Source organism: Gilbertella persicaria, assembly GCF_025201335.1.
Source record: "Gilbertella persicaria strain CBS 190.32 chromosome Unknown B0P05scaffold_23, whole genome shotgun sequence".
Taxonomy (NCBI): Eukaryota; Fungi; Mucoromycota; class Mucoromycetes; order Mucorales; family Choanephoraceae; genus Gilbertella; species Gilbertella persicaria.
Window position 1 is genome coordinate 293,990 of NW_026251984.1, and position 12,221 is coordinate 306,210.

At 38.3% G+C, this 12,221-nt stretch overlaps 8 protein-coding genes across 8 annotated transcripts; 6 read left to right on the forward strand and 2 right to left on the reverse strand.

Moving 5' to 3' along the window:
* Positions 1-2: 2 nt before the first annotated feature.
* On the forward strand, positions 3-1,604 carry B0P05DRAFT_544661 (uncharacterized protein). Its single transcript, XM_051578558.1, has 7 exons — positions 3-107; positions 149-204; positions 245-358; positions 409-440; positions 486-791; positions 842-1,272; positions 1,315-1,604. Exons 1-7 carry the CDS (start codon positions 16-18, stop codon positions 1,583-1,585), a joined length of 1,302 nt encoding a protein of 433 aa, XP_051434248.1. The 5' UTR covers positions 3-15; the 3' UTR covers positions 1,586-1,604.
* On the forward strand, positions 1,591-3,101 carry B0P05DRAFT_544665 (FAD dependent oxidoreductase). Its single transcript, XM_051578559.1, has 3 exons — positions 1,591-1,782; positions 1,825-2,139; positions 2,183-3,101. The coding sequence occupies exons 1-3, from the start codon at positions 1,620-1,622 to the stop codon at positions 2,842-2,844; spliced, it is 1,140 nt and encodes a 379-aa protein (XP_051434249.1). The 5' UTR covers positions 1,591-1,619; the 3' UTR covers positions 2,845-3,101.
* On the forward strand, positions 3,086-7,400 carry B0P05DRAFT_128250 (uncharacterized protein). Its single transcript, XM_051573012.1, has 7 exons — positions 3,086-3,309; positions 3,357-3,506; positions 3,557-4,621; positions 4,663-5,499; positions 5,569-6,185; positions 6,228-6,368; positions 6,410-7,400. Exons 1-7 carry the CDS (start codon positions 3,142-3,144, stop codon positions 7,005-7,007), a joined length of 3,576 nt encoding a protein of 1,191 aa, XP_051434250.1. The 5' UTR covers positions 3,086-3,141; the 3' UTR covers positions 7,008-7,400.
* Positions 7,014-7,676, reverse strand: B0P05DRAFT_579690 (Abscisic acid G-protein coupled receptor-like domain-containing protein; the record flags this gene model as incomplete). The annotated part of the gene is made up of 2 exons (XM_051581954.1): positions 7,014-7,508; positions 7,548-7,676. The coding sequence occupies 2 exons, from the start codon at positions 7,674-7,676 to the stop codon at positions 7,014-7,016; spliced, it is 624 nt and encodes a 207-aa protein (XP_051434251.1).
* A 975-nt stretch (positions 7,677-8,651) lies between these two features.
* Positions 8,652-9,686, forward strand: B0P05DRAFT_544683 (Cullin binding-domain-containing protein). The gene is made up of 8 exons (XM_051578560.1): positions 8,652-8,742; positions 8,792-8,801; positions 8,846-8,971; positions 9,010-9,101; positions 9,145-9,283; positions 9,325-9,399; positions 9,448-9,553; positions 9,605-9,686. The coding sequence occupies exons 1-8, from the start codon at positions 8,660-8,662 to the stop codon at positions 9,652-9,654; spliced, it is 681 nt and encodes a 226-aa protein (XP_051434252.1). The 5' UTR covers positions 8,652-8,659; the 3' UTR covers positions 9,655-9,686.
* Positions 9,687-9,735: 49 nt separating this feature from the next.
* Positions 9,736-9,894, forward strand: B0P05DRAFT_471545 (GATA zinc finger-domain-containing protein; the record flags this gene model as incomplete). The annotated part of the gene is made up of 1 exon (XM_051574625.1): positions 9,736-9,894. A coding segment is annotated over one exon (159 nt), but the record flags the coding sequence as incomplete, so codon positions are not given.
* Positions 9,895-10,065: 171 nt separating this feature from the next.
* On the forward strand, positions 10,066-10,224 carry B0P05DRAFT_437480 (uncharacterized protein; the record flags this gene model as incomplete). Its single annotated transcript, XM_051573721.1, has 1 exon — positions 10,066-10,224. A coding segment is annotated over one exon (159 nt), but the record flags the coding sequence as incomplete, so codon positions are not given.
* Positions 10,225-10,373: 149 nt separating this feature from the next.
* B0P05DRAFT_544690 (uncharacterized protein) lies at positions 10,374-12,203 on the reverse strand. The gene is made up of 2 exons (XM_051578561.1): positions 12,125-12,203; positions 10,374-12,079 (listed from the first exon to the last, which is right to left on the reverse strand). Exons 1-2 carry the CDS (start codon positions 12,180-12,182, stop codon positions 10,713-10,715), a joined length of 1,425 nt encoding a protein of 474 aa, XP_051434255.1. The 5' UTR covers positions 12,183-12,203; the 3' UTR covers positions 10,374-10,712.
* Positions 12,204-12,221: the final 18 nt, after the last annotated feature.

The window sequence follows — 12,221 nt, forward strand, 5'->3', positions numbered from 1 at the left end:
TTCTTTTTCTAAAGTATGGAGAAAGAGACGATCGAGATTGGTATTATTGGTGCTGGTGGCATGGGACGCTTTTATGCCCATCGCATCTCAAAAGCGGGTTGGAAAAAGTAAATAGCAATCAATATGAACTGGATCTAACGATGTATAGTGTCAATATCTGTGATTTGCCTGAAAAGTTTGAATCTGTCAAAAAAGATTTCGAAGGTAACAAAACAACGACGAATGTCTATTGATGTTAGTTTAGGTACAAGCATTAAAGTATGGCGTGATGGTTTTGATATTTCAAGAAGATGCGATTGGATCATGTATGCAGTGGAAGCAGAATACATTGAATCTGTTGTCAAGACATTTGGTCCTGGTAATTTGACTCTATGTAACCAAGACTATACTCACCCCTCTTTTCTTTAGCTACCAAAATAGGTGCTATTGTAGGCGGACAGGTAGAGTTGTCAGTCGAGTCAAATAAGCGATTCATATAGGATTAGACATCTGTAAAATTACCTGAAGTACGTGCCCTGGAGATGTATTTACCTGATGATGCACATATTATTTCATGCCATTCCATGCATGGTCCTGGTGTTGATCCAACAGGGCAACCTTTGATTATCATTCCACACAGAGCTTCAGACGATAAATTAGCCCTGGCTGTGCGTATCCTCTCTTGTTTTGATTCCAACATAGCTCATTTGAGTGCAGAAGAACATGATCGTATTACAGCAGATACACAAGCAGTAACCCATGCAGCCTTTTTAACAATGGGTAGTGCATGGAAAGCCAATGCTCAATTCCCTGTAAGTTCAAAGCATATAGAAATAATAAGGAAGCTCATGTTCCTTTCAAGTGGCTATTACCTCATTTTGTAGGTGGTATTGAAAATGTCAAGATCAATGTCGCCATGCGTATCTATAGTAACAAATGGCACGTCTATGCTGGTTTAGCTATCATGAATCCTACAGCCAAAGTCCAAATCACACAATATGCCCTAAGTGTAGCAGATCTATTTAAACTGATGATTCAAGAAAAAGAACAAGAATTTCGTGCCAGAGTCAAAGCTGCAGGTGAATATGTGTTTGGTGGTCTTCAAAAGGACCATGTCCCTATCTTATTAGATGATGCCATCCTAGATGAATTCTCACTCTCTAAAATACCTAAACAAAACAAGACACCTAACTCTCATTTATCCTTGTTGGCCATGGTTGATTGTTGGCATAAATTAGGCTTAAATCCCTATGAACATATGGTGTGCCAAACACCTTTATTTAGAATATGGATGTAAGTCTGTCTTCATTATTTTATCATGCTCATTCTATATAGGGGTATCACTGAATATCTGTTTCGTCATCCTGCCATGTTGGATGATGCTATTCATGCTGCTTTGTATCGTAAAGATATTCGCCCTGATGATATGGAATTTGTGACTTGTGCTAGAGGTTGGGCAGAAACAGTCTCTTTAGGCAGTATGGAAGGATATCAAAAGCGATTTGAAGAAACAGCAGATTATTTTAGAGATGATTTTGCACAAAATACAGTGATTGGTAATAAGATGGTTGCCATGATTAGTAAGCATCTTATGTGCACTCAATAACAATAATAATAATAATAAAAACTTCTTTTCTTTCATGTATTCTTCACCTCCAAAACACGCCCATATCCTTATTGTAGGAGCAGGTTGCTTTGGTCTTTCTACAGCTTATGCTTTATCATTGGATAAAGAAAAACACTATAGAATTACCATGTATGATAGAGGAGAGTCTGTGCCTGTATCAGATGCTGCATCCACAGGTAACATAAGCCATCAACAGTCTTATGTATCTTATTGAATAGATATTAGTAAAGTAGTTCGTATTGATTATGGACATCAAAGACTCTATACAGATCTCGGGATAGAAGCCATTGATGCTTGGCATGCATGGAACAAAGAAGTCTCTGAGCCTTTGTTTCATCAAGTAGGTGTCTTGGCTTTTTCTTCAGGTGGAGAATACAGTCCACTTGAAAAGGACAATCTAAAGACAATAGAAGAAGCCGGTTATGGGGATGCCATTGAACGATTGACAGCAAGTCAAATCAAGCAGCGATATCCTTTCTTGTCTGATACAGTGAACAATGGTTATGATATAGCTTATTTTAACAAGTTGGGAGGTAAGCTATAGACATTCAAACGAGTCATCCTCATCATCGATAGGCTGGTGTAATTCATCAGAGGCCATCAAGCACTTGTATGCCAAATGTGTTCAAAACAATGTCGAGTTTGTATTGGGTAAAGAAACAGGTTGCTTTACTCAACTTGTGACTGATCCTCACAACACACGCTCAGTCATTGGCATCAAGACAAAGGATGGTCTTGTTCATTATGCTGACCGCGTCATAATAGCAGCAGGTCCTTGGACTTCTAGTCTAATTGAGATGCATCATCAAGTGATGGCAACAGGTCAAATCGTGGTTCATTTTCAACTTTCTGAAAAAGAGAAACAACAACTCAAAGATCTGCCCAACTGGAGTGGTGATGTCTCTCGTACTGGATTCTATGGGTTTCCGTATAATAAAGATGGTATTCTTAAAGTAGGAAAGCATGCCAGAGGTTATCTGCATCCACGTCCAAACGATGGTATCTCTGTACCACGTACACAGTCTTCTCATCCAGGAGACACGATTCCTCAAAGTGCATTGGATGAATTTAGAGATTTCTTGGACGCGTTTCTTCCCATCACGACAGCATTGGATATTGTCTATTCGCGTGTATGTTGGTATTCGGATTCGATCGATGGTGATTTTGTGATTGGGTGTCATCCTGATTATGATGATCTTGTAGTTGCAGCAGGTGATTCAGGTCATGCTATGAAGTAAGTCTATGCATAGAGATACATCAACTCATCTTTTAGGTTTCTTCCTATTATTGGTTACAAGATTCAAGATGTCATTGAAGCAAGACAAACAAGATATACAGATGCTTGGGCATGGCGTCATAAACAGCCAGACAAAGACTTTTTCAATCGACCTTTGTTAGTTCAGGATGAGATGGCAACACTCGATCAACTCCAATCTAAAAAAAAATATAAAATAAAATAAAAAAGAAACGCGTCAATCAACGACGTGACTGTACCTCTCTTTCCTCTTTTATTTTTATTTTATTTTTTTTTCACCATGTACCTTGAAGAATTATTGATTGAAGGGTTTAAATCGTATGTCTCAAGAACACAAATCACAGGTTGGGATCCAGAATTCAATGCCATTACAGGTTTAAACGGTTCTGGCAAATCAAATATCTTGGATGCCATTTGTTTTGTCTTGGGCATTACCAATCTATCACAAGCAAGTATAGTTGTTTTTATTTGCATTCTTAGACTCAACTTAAATAGGTCCGAGCAAGTAACTTGCAAGACTTGATCTATAAACGTGGTCAAGCAGGTGTTACAAAGGCTTCTGTCACTATCGTCTTTAATAACGAAGACAGAGACAAGAGTCCTGTAGGCTTTGAAGCTTACAAACAAATTACTGTCACGCGTCAGGCAAGCCTATCACATCTTTCTTGATATCATTCACTCACACCATCACTTAGGTCTTGATGGGAGGAAGAACAAAATACATTGTGAATGGCCATAATGCACAACAACAAACAGTCCAAAACTTATTTCAATCTGTTCAACTCAACATCAACAACCCTCATTTCTTAATCATGCAAGGTCGCATCACCAAAGTACTGAACATGCGTCCTACTGAAATCTTGAGCATGGTAGAAGAAGCAGCAGGCACCAAGATGTTTGAAGACAGAAAGAACAAGGCATTAGCCACCATGACCAAAAAAGAACGCAAAGTAGAAGAGATCAATACGTTGTTGATGGAAGACATTATACCCAAACTGGATCGTTTGCGTGCTGAAAAGAGAGTCTACCTTGACTTTCAAAAGAACGAAGCAGAAATGGAACGACTGAATCGATTTGTGATTTCGTACGAATACAAGAAACATGAAGAACGGCTGAACAAGTCGGGTGCAGATACAGAAGCAAGACAGGCGAAAATGAAAGAATTGACAGAAGCAGTGGAGACCATTGAACATGAATTGGCTACCCTTCTTGAACAGAAAAGGGCCATGTCAGACAAAATGGAAAAGAACTCGTCTGCAGGTATCCAGCAATTAGAACAGCAGATCAAACAGTACGCTACACAGATTGTTCGACTCAACACAAAAAGGGACTTGTTGGCCTCTTCAACTACAGACGAACAAAAGTCCTTGTCTTTGTTGGCCACACAACGGGGTGAATTGGATCAACAGATCCGTAAAAAAAGAGAGTATTATCAACGTATCCATCAAGAATATGAAGCCTTCAAAAAGGACTATGATGAAAAGCAAGATGAAATGAAGCAGACAGATGAATTGATTCAGACATTAACCACAGGCATTTCAGCTGAAGAAGGTCATGAGAATGGTTATCTACAGCAATTACAACAATCCAAGCATGCTGTTCATCAAGCATCGACACTCGAAGAACAAACCATGCTTAAAATGAAGCATTTGCATCATGAATTAAGTGAAAAGGAACCCCAGGCTGCTAAAGCATTTGCTGAATCAGAAGGATCCATGGTTGCCCTTGAACAAAAAAAGCAAGAAATTGAGACATTACAAGTAAGTAAAGATAACTGAAGAGACTACTGACTGATACTTAGACTCGATTGGATGCTTTGGCTTGGGATCCAACTGTAGAACAAGATTTGCTTAAAAAAAAGAAAGAAGCACAAGACACCCTGAACGATTTATACGATCAACAAGAATCTCTGCGTCGAAAACTCACTCATCTTGACTTTCAATACACGAATCCAACACCTGATTTTGATCGTTCTAAAGTGAAGGGATTGGTGGCTGAATTAGTCCATCTAGATCAATCTTATGCCGATGCCTCAACTGCGCTTGAGATTTGTGCAGGTGGCAAACTATTCCATGTGGTTGTCCAAGATGAAAAAGTAGGTGCTCAACTCTTGGACCATGGTAAACTCAAGCGAAGATGGACCTTGATTCCACTTAACAAGATCCAAGGTCAACCTGTGTCTGATAAAAAACTGGCTGCAGCACAAGCCATGGCGCCTGGCAAAGTGGATTTAGCCCTTTGTCTAGTTGGATATGAAGAAGAAGTGTATCAAGCCATGGCATGGATCTTTGGTAACACTTTTATTTGTGAAGATGCCAAGACAGCCAAAGAAGTCACGTTTCATCCACAGATCCGAGTCAAGTCTGTTACACTGGAAGGCGATGTGTATGATCCTCATGGTACACTCTCAGGTGGATCCAAGCCTCATTCTGCTGGTATCTTGATGCATCTTCAGACACTTAACAAAGTGCGACAGGATATTCAGTATCATAAAAACGTATTGCAAGCATTAGAGGAAGAGATGAAAGCATCACAGAAATCCATGGCTGAATACAGACATGCTAAACAACGTCTTGATCTTAAAATGCATGAACTTGCCCTTGTAGAACAACGTATGCGTCAAAGTACGCATGCTCAGGTAAAGTACATCTGAAGCCTATTTTGACTCATTGCTCTTTTTTTTTTTTTTTTTTTTTTTTTTTGGTAGTTGGCTGCCCGTGTACAAGCACTGAAAGAACAAATAGAAAAACAAACACAAGTGATGGAACAAGCCAAAAGAGATAAATCAAAAGCATTAGAAGCATGCAGTCGCATTGAACAAGAAATGGCTGATTTCAACAGTAACAAGGATACCAAACTGGATGAAATGACCATGCGAGTAGAACAGCTGAAATCTCAATTAAAAAAGAGCGCTGTCAAACTAAAAGACATGGAGAGATCAGTACAGACTTGTGAATTAGAAATAGAGCAAATGGAATCTGATATTACAACATGCGAGGAAGAGATGCAGAAAGTAAGAGAATCGATTACTGAATACAAAGCATCCACTGCATCCATTACAGAAGAAATTCAGCATATGGAAGATGCTTTGGCTGAATCCAATCAAGCACTGGAACAAGAGAATCAAGTGTTGAATGCACAGAATGAAGAATTCAATGAATTAAGTGTGATTCATGATCGTAAATCTGCTGAACTTGTAGAATTCAATTTACGCATTCAGAAATTAAATCATGAAAATGATCGATTCTTCAAGGAAAGACAACACTCTGAACAAGCCATACGTGATCTGGAGCAGCAATATGAATGGATTGTAGATGAAAAACAGTAAGTAAACACAGAGATTGATTTGTATTCATATAGACATAGGTTGTTTGGTCAACCTGGCTCTGCTTATGATTATCATACTATCCATTTAGCAGATGCAAGAAAGCAATTGCAGCAATTAAGTGCTAATCATGACACGATGCGCAAAAAGATCAATGTGCGTGTCATGAACATGATTGACAAGTAAGTCCATGTTGTTCTACGCATACACTCACATTCATTAGTGTGGAAAAGAAAGAGGCCTCTTTAAAAGAAATGTTGTCTACTGTACAGAAAGACAAACAAAAGATTGAAGATACAATCCAAACACTTGAAAACTATAAACTAGAGGCACTGGAAAAGACATACACTAAAGTCAATAAGGATTTTGCTGAAATCTTTGGTGATTTACTGGATGGAAATACTTGTAAACTACAAGCACCTGAAGGCAAAACAATCTCAGAGGGTCTTGAAGTCAAAGTATGTCTGGGTGGTGTCTGGAAGCAGAGTCTGACAGAACTCAGTGGTGGTCAACGATCCTTGATTGCCCTGTCTCTGATCTTGTCTTTACTTCAGTTTAAACCAGCACCCATGTATATTTTGGATGAGGTGGATGCTGCTCTTGATTTGTCACATACACAGAATATTGGTTCACTTTTACGTACGCGATTCAAAGGATCTCAATTCTTGGTTGTCTCATTAAAAGACGGTATGTTTAACAATGCCAATGTGTTGTTCAAGACCCGTTTCAAAGACGGTACTTCTGTTGTGGAGAGAACAACACCCTTTAGAAAAGAGACAGACGAATCTGGCTCTCGAAAGCGTGGTCGTTCAACTAAATAAATATGTTTATTTCCCACTTTCCAAATGAACTAATTGGACATCAGCAAAGTCAATCACCATACTTTTAGCATCATGAGTACTGTAGATCACATACATCACGATACATGATACACATGAAGAGACAACAACAATCACATCAGACCAATGTCGAAAAAAGTCAAATTCAACTGTGGATAAGAGATAACGATATTCAGTTGGTAAACTCATCTGCATCATCAAGACTGAGCTTAAGAAATACATGCCCATCATGTGTGCTGTAAAGAGCAACATGTGACTAGGGGCTAGTTTGAGATTGAGTTGAAACAAGTGCAGGAGACGTATCCATAGTTTAAGAAAGCCACGAATAGAACCGACAACAATCATGCCTGCAAACCAAAAGCTTAGTTGTTGAGACCAAAAGGCAGTATCGACAGGATCATCCTGTTGACTTAGAAAGATCGATAACATGGTTGTAATGGGATCAGAAGAACCTGTTCTGTTGAATAGGACATTGCAAGTTGTCTTTATGATTTAGATGACATCATGACATACATCACTTACTGCAATCCACTTGTAGATACAATAGACAGCAAAAATCCATTCCACCCAACGCCATAATGTACCTTGCCATGTCTGTGTGAATTTCGTTTTTGCCCTGCTGTATTCTAGTTCTTCTAGATCAGACTTCATGTTCGCAGCCAACCCTTTCAGTTGTTCAGTTTCAGTCTGCAATACTTGTCTTGCATCATTCGAATTCAAGAAACTGAGCCATCCTTTTGTCTATCCATATCAGCATAAGAAAATAAATCAGGACGTTACTTTTTTATCTATGGGCATGTCTTGTAACAAACGTTCTTTATCTTGAATCGTACTCTTTGTTTGTTGATAGGCTTGTTCAGCCACACTGTAATCATGATCACTCACATAGCGTCTGTGCATCATCAAGACTGTATAAGGCGTATTGACAATACCAAATCCTGAAAGCATTGAAATCAGAGTGGTGCCCAACATACTGATCCGTAGAATGCCTAGTTCAAACCAAGTATGACCCGTGGCATCATCCAGTGAATAAAACAGACCAAGATACATAGACCATAACAAAGTAGAGAACACAACAGATGATTTCTTTCGCCAGGCTAATCAAGGTTCATTAGAAAAATAACCATGGTGCATGTACTTGCCTCTTGTGACATGAAAGAATGTATACAGTTGAAACCAAGGTAGGATGACAATAGTAAGTAACAAGAGTAGATGGAGATGCCATTGCCAATAATAAGATCTTGTTCTATCAACATGAGCTATTTGGTAGTTTGTACGGATACCTACGTATTGGAAGACAGTTGAATGATGTCACAAAAGACCAACAAGAACAAACCTAATGAACTACTCAATGTGAAAGAAAACAAAAGATGAGGTATGTAATAAATATGTTTATATTCCAAAAAAGAAGGTGGCTGATAGTCGTTCAATAGCCATGTAGTTGCCTTGGTTGATCCTAGGGTCAACAACACAATCTGTACACAGAGAAAGAGAAGCATAGCTGATTATGCATCTACCGTGTTTGTTTTTTAAAAACAGTGAAAAAATGACGTGACGCGCTTCCTTCTTTTCTCTATGGGAAGTCTCTCTTCTTTTTTTTTTTTTTTTTTTTTTTTTTTTTTTACTATTGTATCATGCCACCTAAACGTAAAGCAGCCACGATGTCTTCTGAAGTCTTAGTACCTAAAAAAGTAAAAGTACAGAAAAGAAAACAAGAGTAAGTTGATAGCACAAGCCATGGGATGGACTAACTCATATTCCTATAGAGTTCATAAGGTAAATGAACAATACAGCCATCAAGTGTATTCATTTCCCTTTAGGCCAACAAAGAGAAAGAAACACGTCAAACATGGTTTGATAGATATGCAGATCCAGATACTCGAGATATGATTTCACCTGATGGCTGTCAACAGTTTTTTACTGATTTAGGTGTAGATTTAGAAAGTGTAAGTTGATTTCATGCGACAAACAACTTATGATCCAGGTTGTTCCTCTTGTTGTAGGATGGAAAATAAATTCAAAAAGAATGGGATACATGACACAACAAGAATTCATGCAAGCCATGGCGACTTACAAGTAAAGCATACGCTTGTATTTCTAATTTTACTTATGTCTATAGTATCACTACACCTGATGAATTCAAGAAATTGCTTAAAGCATGGGAAATCAGTTTAGATGATCCAGATCAATTTAGACAACTCTATCTCTTTTCATTCAATCATGTTAAATCATCAGGACAAAAGAGCATGGATGTAGAAGTAAGTGATACTAACATTGAAGACAATTAATTGTTTATTAGACTGCCATTGCCTTATGGAATCTATTGTTGACACCAAAATACCCTATTATTCATTCTTTTATTCAATTTCTTCAGGTAAGAAAATCATCATCATCATCTAGATTTGCATAACATAGGTTTTAGGAAAAGAAACCTGTCAAAGTGATCAATAAGGATCAATGGTCTAGTTTGCTAGATTTCTGTAAGGCTGTTCCTGAAGATCTTTCTCAATATGACTGTACTTCTTCATGTAAGCCCTTTAGCAATAACCTATCTTATTGATTCCCTTCTTCTTCTTTAGGGCCTGTCTTGTTTGATGATTATGTAGAATGGCATATCCACTGTAAATAAAGTCACTTTTTTTTTTATAATACAAAATCTACAATCAAAATTTCATCAAATTTTTAAATTAATTGTTATTTTTTTTTCTTTATGAGTACACACGATAGAAAGAATAACCAAGTATCAGCTACGATATGTTCTAATTGTGGTACAACAACAACACCTCTTTGGAGAAGAGCACCTAATGGCGATACTATCTGTAACGCGTGTGGTCTTTATCTTAAAGCACGGAACACATTACGCCCACCTTCTATGAAGCGAAATTTTAAAAAGCAGCAGCAGCAACAACAACAAGAACAAGTGCCATCAACACCGAGGATGGGTACTTGTCCAGGTAATGGTCAATGTAATGGCACAGGTGGATCTCCTTCTTGTGAGGGTTGCCCTGCATTCAATCAACATCAAGTCAATCGAAATACAGCTTTGATCTGTGCTAATTGTCGAACAACCACTACACCTTTATGGCGAAGGGATGAACAAGGCAATACGATCTGTAACGCATGTGGGCTCTATTATAAATTACACCATGTTCATCGTCCTGTCAGTATGAAGCGTAGTGTGATCAAAAGAAGGAAGCGTATCATTGTGACAGGTGAAGAGCATGAAGAACAAGATGAACTTGAATCTGAATCTGAATCTGAAGAACAACAAGAACAAGAAGAACCAACACCTGTTTTACAGGCTATTGTACCACCTATTGAAGATTATATTGTGCCTAAGCGAGCTACAGCATTTCAAGAATACCGTCGTAGTCAAAGTGAAAATACCATGTCTACCCACACTTTGTCTTATCGATTACCTCCTCCTCCTCCTCCTCCTCCTCGAACACCACCACCACCACCACCACCACCACCACAATTACCCAGTCTAAAACGATTTGATCCATTATATGACTATAGACAGAACCCTTATCAAGATTTGCAAGAGTTTGATCATGCCATGACTCGGCTTGAAAGACTAAGGAGAAGAGTATCTCCAGAACAGACAGCCTTGTTGTCTAAACTCACACATTCACTACAGGATATTGTTGGACAAGCAGAACATATTTTATCTTGTCATAACTACAATTAAATATTATGATGGTACTTATTATTTACATGGGTTTTTCGTCTTTTTTCACTTGTGGGCCTGACAAGATGAATAGAGGGTGGTACACGCGAACTTTGAGTAGATGTAGAACTGGTCAAGAGAGTAGGTACACTGGACTGGGAATGATGTCTTTTGTTGGGTAACATATCCCATGCATCTACCATGGTAGGGGATAGCAAGGATTCTTCTTGATTGGATCGTTTACGGATATCTTCACCAAATGCTTCTTCTGTATGCCATCCACTCACCAGTCTGATTCTGACAGTGATGGTAGCCAATATCTCTTTGTCTTGATTATAGACTGGACAAGATCTATCTGAGGGTGTAGTGAATGCAATGCCCTTTAAGGATACATGTGATTTACCCATGGTCTGCTTGGACCATTTGTCCATCAAGACATAATCTAGCACAAGATGATCTTGATCATCTAACCAATCCTGAATGTCTACTAAATGGCCTCTGAATTGATAGCATGATTTGATGTGTGTCAGGGAGGATGTGGAGATAGAAGCAGCAGGCACCAGTGTATAGTGAGTCAAGAAAGTATAGCTGATAAAAGGTTTCTTGAGTCGTTTAGGTGAATCTTTCAAGACAGACTTGATATGATCTGCATACATGATACGAAAATAAAAAGTGTACTGTGAAGATCCTTTACCAATCTGATGATAGGATTGTTGTTGTAAAGAAAGAGATGGAGATGGTGTGGGTTGAAACAAATTGACCTTTTTCAATGCGTCTGCTAATTCTTCAATATTCAGATCGACTAAAGAGGAAGTTGTTCTCCTAAGCACAGGTGGTTCTTTTGTCTTTTTCTTCTTGTTGTTTGCACCTAAAATACTCGACATGGTCTTTTTTTTCTTTTTGTTGGTAGATGGTATCATGGGTGTAGGTGGTGGTGACCTGAGTTGCATTGAGGGTGTATTGGCCACAATGGTATTTGTGTCTGGCATGGCAACATAGAATAAGCCTACTTTTAATTGTTGTTTATCAGCCAGTGTACACCAACTACCTTTATCAGACACAAATTTGTAGATTTGATCTAATTTATGGCCTGACTGAGGTACGACTTCTTTTGCATCGGACATGGACAACTTGAGTTCAGTTTGGTGATGGTCGAGTTGTACCTTGAGTGTGATTGTGGCATTTAACTTTCTTAATCGAGTCAGTTGTTTGAATGAGACATAATACACAAGTGAAATATTGAAACTACAGTTGCCTTCTGGGTCTATTTTAGTAGGGGGTGTTGTTATACTGGTCTTTTGGGGTATCAAGTCATCAATAGAAGGTGGTAATTTCAAGTCGAGTTCTGTTTCAATCTTGATGGTCTCCCCTTTAAAATGGCGTCCTGCATCAAAGTTAGTCTATTTTGTTTAATAATTTTTTTTTCTACCTTGTTGTAAACTAATCAAAATGGCATATTCACAAGTCTTTGTTAACAATAAAGACATGATAAAATAACTAACAACAACAAAAAAAAAAAAAGAGGT

Bases quoted from the DNA above. Each gene is read 5' to 3' on its own strand.
- B0P05DRAFT_544683 (XM_051578560.1), top strand. From the start codon at position 8,660: ATGCCACCTAAACGTAAAGCAGCCACGATGTCTTCTGAAGTCTTAGTA. The intron at 9,400-9,447 runs GTAAGAAAATCA...CATAGGTTTTAG, and splicing joins CTTTTATTCAATTTCTTCAG to GAAAAGAAACCTGTCAAAGT. The intron at 9,554-9,604 runs GTAAGCCCTTTA...CTTCTTCTTTAG, and splicing joins ATATGACTGTACTTCTTCAT to GGCCTGTCTTGTTTGATGAT.
- B0P05DRAFT_544690 (XM_051578561.1), bottom strand. From the start codon at position 12,182: ATGTCTTTATTGTTAACAAAGACTTGTGAATATGCCATTTTGATTAGT. The intron at 12,080-12,124 runs GTAGAAAAAAAA...ACTTTGATGCAG, and splicing joins TTTGATTAGTTTACAACAAG to GACGCCATTTTAAAGGGGAG.
- B0P05DRAFT_544665 (XM_051578559.1), top strand. From the start codon at position 1,620: ATGTATTCTTCACCTCCAAAACACGCCCATATCCTTATTGTAGGAGCA. The intron at 1,783-1,824 runs GTAACATAAGCC...CTTATTGAATAG, and splicing joins ATCAGATGCTGCATCCACAG to ATATTAGTAAAGTAGTTCGT. The intron at 2,140-2,182 runs GTAAGCTATAGA...CATCATCGATAG, and splicing joins TTATTTTAACAAGTTGGGAG to GCTGGTGTAATTCATCAGAG.
- B0P05DRAFT_128250 (XM_051573012.1), top strand. From the start codon at position 3,142: ATGTACCTTGAAGAATTATTGATTGAAGGGTTTAAATCGTATGTCTCA. The intron at 3,310-3,356 runs GCAAGTATAGTT...CAACTTAAATAG, and splicing joins GCATTACCAATCTATCACAA to GTCCGAGCAAGTAACTTGCA. The intron at 3,507-3,556 runs GCAAGCCTATCA...ACCATCACTTAG, and splicing joins AAATTACTGTCACGCGTCAG to GTCTTGATGGGAGGAAGAAC.
- B0P05DRAFT_544661 (XM_051578558.1), top strand. From the start codon at position 16: ATGGAGAAAGAGACGATCGAGATTGGTATTATTGGTGCTGGTGGCATG. The intron at 108-148 runs GTAAATAGCAAT...AACGATGTATAG, and splicing joins TCAAAAGCGGGTTGGAAAAA to TGTCAATATCTGTGATTTGC. The intron at 1,273-1,314 runs GTAAGTCTGTCT...CATTCTATATAG, and splicing joins CCTTTATTTAGAATATGGAT to GGGTATCACTGAATATCTGT.